Source organism: Cariama cristata, unplaced genomic scaffold (genome assembly GCF_000690535.1).
Source record: "Cariama cristata isolate BGI_N322 unplaced genomic scaffold, ASM69053v1 scaffold13256, whole genome shotgun sequence".
In the NCBI taxonomy this organism is placed as follows: Eukaryota; Metazoa; Chordata; class Aves; order Cariamiformes; family Cariamidae; genus Cariama; species Cariama cristata.
This window is the reverse complement of record NW_009621665.1, coordinates 66,892-72,891: the sequence shown is the minus strand read 5'-3', so window position 1 is coordinate 72,891 and position 6,000 is coordinate 66,892. Positions and strand designations below refer to the sequence as shown.

Below are 6,000 nucleotides of genomic sequence, written 5' to 3'. Positions count from 1 at the left end.
TTTATTCTGGTCTGTATCCAGAAAAAGGATTTAGCCTTTCAGTGTCTAACAACCCATGTGTGCTGATGGCCAGGCGGTTTCTCACACCCCGGGGCTCTGTGTAGAACATGCAGGCAGGGTTAGCTGCCGTAGACTGAGATTCAAAAGAAAAGCCCAAGATCTGGGGCAGGCATCACGATACCGGGGAGGGTCAGGCATCAGTTTGGACTGGAAATGAACGTTTTCCTAGCTTTAAGTGTGTATGCCAAGCCAGCTTTTGGTTTTTTCTTCTTTTTCCTTTTTAATTTTTCCCTGGGGTAGAGGTAGAAAGACAGTGGCGATGGGGCAGGGAAGAGGGATGCTGCTCTGCTGTTAGCCCTCTGGTTTGTCACCTGGGCCAACGTCTGTCTCATTTGGGAAGCCAGGCCTGGACACATCCCAGACGTGCCCTCGCAGTCCGCTGCGCTGGAAGGTCTCCAACCTGGCTGGTGATGACACTAACGCCGTTTTTTACCCTGTGATTTTGTATGTCCCTTCACATTGTGTGTGTCTCTTATTCCATCTGTAGGAGACTGAAACTCAAATCTCCTAAAGTCTATCTTGGGCTACGAGCAGAGAAAAAAGCTGGTCCAAGGCGTGAACCAAACGTGTAACTCCAGCTCTGCTGTAACTGTCGCGCACACGCTCCATCACGCTAAACCCCCAAGTCGGGCCCATTCACGGCACCGTGTTTACGTCTCTACCTGCCACAACACTTCAGGCTCTTCACATAGGAGCTTGCCCTGTAAGTCCCGATCTCTGCGACTCTTCCTCCTTTGTAAAAAGAGCAAAACAGCTCTTTCATGTCTAGCTTAAAAATAAGCTGTGCCTTGAAGTCATCTATTTATGCCTTTTTGGTTGTAGTTTTATTGAAAAAGCTGGTATTAACATATTTATATTTTTATTCAACAACAGTTAGCTAATTTGTGCAACACAAAGAATGCAGCCATGAACAACAGCTTTCAAAACAATCAGATTTACCAACTTTACCATCACTTACTCTACACCACTGAAAGCTCAAACTAAAAAGAGAAAGAAAGTTGGAAACGTTCACAATGATGATGTTAACTTTCTGTACATTCAAGAAACCAGGAAACCGATCTGTAGTAGTGATGTCAAAGACAGGAATGGAATACTGGTCTTTGAAAGGTTTCTATTTATTTCCTCTATAATCACTTCATGGTATTTTGGTTGGCTATTATTTCATTAGTTTTATAAAGCTCCAAAGATATATTTCTTTATTTAACTTCAACATGTTCTTTTTGGTACCCAAAGCTGTAACAGAGTAAGGTACTTCAAATTAAAAACAAAAAATTGTTGTATTAAGATCTGCTTTATAATAAGTTATCTATAGAATCTTACTTGAGAATGTTAAAAGCTAAATATATGTTTTACAGTACTTCTAGCTATAAATGCCAATATGAGCTGATAGCATTTTTTTTTTTTTGAGCTGCAAAGATTAATGGAGGCCAAAAGTCAAAAAAATTGTATGACACCCTTGAAGCAGTAGTTTGGCATTAACAAGTTTGTTTTCTATATAATTTACCACATTCTTAAACCTTTTTACAAGGGGAAAAAAAAAAGGAAAGCAATTTTTTTAATTTCAGTAGAATAAATATATACATGTACTGTCCATGCCTGCTACAGCGTACAGTATTTTATAAACAAACATTCCTCATTCCCTTTAATATTAACCTACACATTTCCTACCAAATGTGTTTAGTGTGGCTGGAAACTGATGCACATGCGTTTGTGCTTCCACACACGAAATATACAGCGTTGATCTAGAAAACTTCAAACATACAGGTTTCGTGTGTTGTGTTAAAATGTCGTATAAAAGCTGTAGACTTTGTTTTTTTAGTTCTTGTAAGCAGATTTTCACCCACCCTTTCCCCAAACCAAAATATAAAAGCATGCAGATCCCTTCATCAGTACATTCTCCACTTACCAAGAAATCAGTGCATAATGGCTTAAAGACTTTTTTTTTCTGAGGAGTTTTAATATGGGCAGATTAACAGGTCATCTGAGTTGTGCTCTTTTATTCACGGTTTGAGGAGAAATCCTTTGGGATATTAATTTTTCTGCCAGAGCTATTAGGGATGCAGCAAAACCTTCTTTTCCTGGATTAAGAGGACTCCCTGCCCCCTGCACCGTTCCCGTATAATTCCTGCATGCACTACACCGATCGCGTGTACTTTCCTTTTCCATTTACATCACTATTCATTTTAAAACAGAGCTAGATCTAACAGTATTTATGTGGAAGAAGGTTTTGTTTGGATTTTTTGATTTTTCATATTTCTCCAGGAACAATTTTGTCTCCCAACAGTGGACTCTTTTAAAAGCGTTAAAATCCACTGAGCAGTGCTGCATCTCGCAGTACCGTTCCTTTTACAGTTACAGACACCATGGCATTGCCTGTATGCCCCAAAGGCCAGGATTAAAATAACCATGCTGCAATCAACAAACGAGGGACTTTCTGAAGTGTCTAGCAGTGCTGTAACTTTGTTCCCACCGAAGTCGATCCTTGCCTTCAAGGACAGCACTTCTAGCCAAGGTTTCCAGAACTCCAACCCCCAAACAGTAAGACGGGTTTGTGTGTTAACTGCCAGGCTGTGTCCGACCACCCAGTCCCCCTGGAGTGGCAATACCAAGTTTTTTAATAGTCCTCCACGTGATGAAGATACTAGTTAGTTATTGTTTTAAACAAAGCAAAGAGATCTATGGTGAATAAACTTCTTAAAATAAGCTGGCTGAGTAACTACACCAGTTTGTCACTTATTCACTCGGGAAGCTGAAGCACAAAGTAATGCAAATAAATAAGTAAGAGGGTGTTGTAAAGAAGGGAATGGGACGGCTGAGACAGGGCAGCTTTTCACCAGGAGGGATTCTGTTTCCAGCTATAATTGTCATGAGGCCCCTCCAACGTGCCACGTGCTCTAAAGGGATGTGGCTATTCATTCACTGAAACAGGCTTGGCTTAGTTGAAAGTCAGGAAAATGTTACTGAAAAAAAAATAATCAAGAGATTGAGGCAAAAAGCTCTAACAATGTGGTAAATGTTGTGGACTGCAAAAGCAGGCAGGGCACCAGAACAGCATGGTCCTGTGAACCACAGAGACCCTCGAAAGGACTGACGAGAGTTGAGGAGTCTCAGCCCTCCTCAGGAATGCTCCCAAGGTGAATAAATACCCCTGTTTGTTTAAAGGAACCAATACAGACCACAGTACTGGATTTGCAGTCGTGCCTTTTACTCATACAGTTGCAGTGATGGAAAATAGTTGGCTTGCCACCAATAATGATACAGGCTGAGGGATGAAAGGATGCAACCTACAAATCCCACCACAGAAGCCACAATTTTTGTGAAGATCACATCCTTCTACAACTCTCAAGAGGCTGGTTTGTAAATATAGAGGGATATTGATAAATCTAGTGCATTTCTGAGTTCACTTTATCCTGAAATATGTACAGATTGTTTGTCGCTGCTATAGCAATGATGTTCTCAGTTGGGTGCCACGCTGTGTGCAAGATCTTCTTAGTAAAGTCCAAACTGTCAACACTGATGTCATCTTTCCTCCGTTTGCCTCCAACGCAGACTCTCCGGGGCTTAAGAATAGCTCGTGGTTTACTGCTCTCTCGGGATGCCTCCAAGGTAACATCCCGTTTGGTATTTCGGTCAAACATTCGAAAAAAGTTGTTATATGCACCTGTCATTATCACACTGTAGAGAGAAAGAAAGAGAGCAAAACCAAAGAGAGTTAAGCAGCAGCTTGCGGGAAGTCTACTAACATGACTGGATTAGGGCAGCTGAGCTTTAACCTTAGGATAAGATGTCTTCTGGTTTCAGCTAGGAAAGAATATAAAACAGGATTTTTCCCAGTACTCCCCAAAGTGAATAGTTTTCTTCTACCAATGTCTTCCCCTTCCCTATTAGAGTATTCAATGAAAATTACAGTTACCTCAAAACTCGCATCCTGAAGCATGCACAAATGTCAGGACCCCGACATCATGAGATTGACTCCACAAGACAATAAAAGTAATATGTTTTAATAAGTTATTTTCAATTACCCTCCAGCTTTTTATGAGCATTTACGGATCATATATTTCAGGCTTTTTTCTTTCTCCAGAGCTTTACCTTTTCTGACAGCTGAGATTTACTATGATTCCAGAAACAGTCTTTTTTTAAAAAAATAATGCCAAGTAGTTCAAACCTTCTGATACAATAGTTAAGACTGAGTAAATAATTACGTATTTTAATGAGTATTTTGAAGAAAGGTGTTTTGAAAGGTCCTGAAAAATCACACTGTTTGCACAAGTAAATTATTTCCAGAATCAAACCTTTTCCCCTCTGAAGCCATAGACCTTGCAAGTCCAGACACCATTAAAATTTGTAGCTACAATGCTTCTTAGAAATAAACACATTGATAAACAGGATTCTGTCATCTCTTGTATGAAGTTTGAATGAAGCTTCAAGTCAGGATATATTTCTGGGTCTGGGAGAAAGGGACAGAAAATATACCTTGAGCTGTATAAAAACTACCCCATTAATCAGCTTGTAGTTTGAAATAATGGATTGCCAGTTGCCTCATTCCCCCAGTCCCTAGGGGAGGATATTTTGTCACTAACTTTAATGAATTCAGGATTTCATCCATGGCCCTCGGGTTATTGGATTAGCATAATCACAAGTTTCAGAGCCCCATTCGAAAGCTCATCCCCTGTGAACTTTTTCCATATGCGAAGCCAGGGCCATGCTCTACTCTCCTCTCTCAGCCCCAAACGGTGTTTTTTCTGAGTTTGCATTCTGGAAGGGGGAATCCACCCCAAATGGTCAGATGTCCCCAGGAAAACCTGTACAGCACTAAGACTCAGGCAATCAGGAACTATTTGCCTTTCTAGTACAGCCCAACAGAGAGTATTTCATGTGCTTTGCATTTAATAAACTAACTTCCATCTCAAATGACAGTTGCTTTAGCACTTTGCTGTTGTTTCCCACTTGGGGGGAATCTGCATCGAGCAGCATATCGGCCAGGAAACCACGGCATATGCAACCGTGGGAGAATTCAAAGGCATAAACTATACTCTCCGCTGTACAGATGCACACTAGCTGATTAGATTAGATGCTCCTGGATTCAGGAGCTGTCTTACACTATGTGCATAGCCTCCAGCCAGGGCTGCCATGATCTCATTTGGGGCCATTAGGAGCTACTGTAATACAAATGAGTAATATACTGAAAAATGCACAAATGGGAGCTGTGCAGCTAACTGCTTTTGCACTACAGCTACTGACTCACAGCAACTCCACTCGCTTCAGAGCCACCGTAGGGTAACCAGAGGGGGTGAGCTGGATTTGTACGCTGTGAATCACTAGCAAGACTGCCAGCTCCATCCTGCTTCCATGTTTGCTGATGGCATACTGGAGTTTGATGACAGCTGATTCCACACTGAGCTTTTTTTGCAGCTCCTGAAGTGCGAAAGGAAACTGCTGCAAATCAGAGAGGCGTAGCACAGAGACGCAGCATGCACTGTCCTCAGCAACAGCTCACCTACAGCCTTCCCCCTCTCCAGAGGCGGCTTTCCTGAGGTCTGCAGGCAGCACGCCGCTGGCTGCACCGCTGCTCGGCTCCTGACTTTGGGGATGGGCAAGAGAGGCACTTGGCCACAGGGAGCTGCAGCCAGCCCTGGCAGGGAGCTGCCTCGCTGCTCTCCAGAAGTGGTGCCCACCCTTGGGTTGTCTGCATTGAGGTTTCCCTTACCTTCCCCACCCACAAAGGACTGGCATAATCCTGTTTAGTAAGGCACAAGTTAACAATCTCACATGCTAAAAAAAAAAAAAAAAGTCAGCGTGACAGCTTGATAAAACATATCCCAGAAGCTGCAGAAAGCCTATTGATCAAGATTAGTGCCCATTTCAGAAATTGAATCAACAGCAGTAAATCTAATGTTTCACTCCTTCCAAATCACCATGTCTTGTCATTACGGCTCCTGC

General features: G+C 42.1%; 1 protein-coding gene across 1 annotated transcript in view; it reads right to left on the bottom strand.

Moving 5' to 3' along the window:
* Positions 1 to 3,244: 3,244 nt before the first annotated feature.
* The window catches only part of PPP2R2C (protein phosphatase 2, regulatory subunit B, gamma), a 58,817-nt gene continuing 56,061 nt past the window's right edge, over positions 3,245 to 6,000 (bottom strand). The window contains exon 9 of the mRNA XM_009702059.1: positions 3,245 to 3,735. Coding sequence (XP_009700361.1) covers positions 3,444 to 3,735 — 292 coding nt within the window. The 3' untranslated portion in view covers positions 3,245 to 3,443. The remainder of the gene's footprint in view (positions 3,736 to 6,000) is intronic.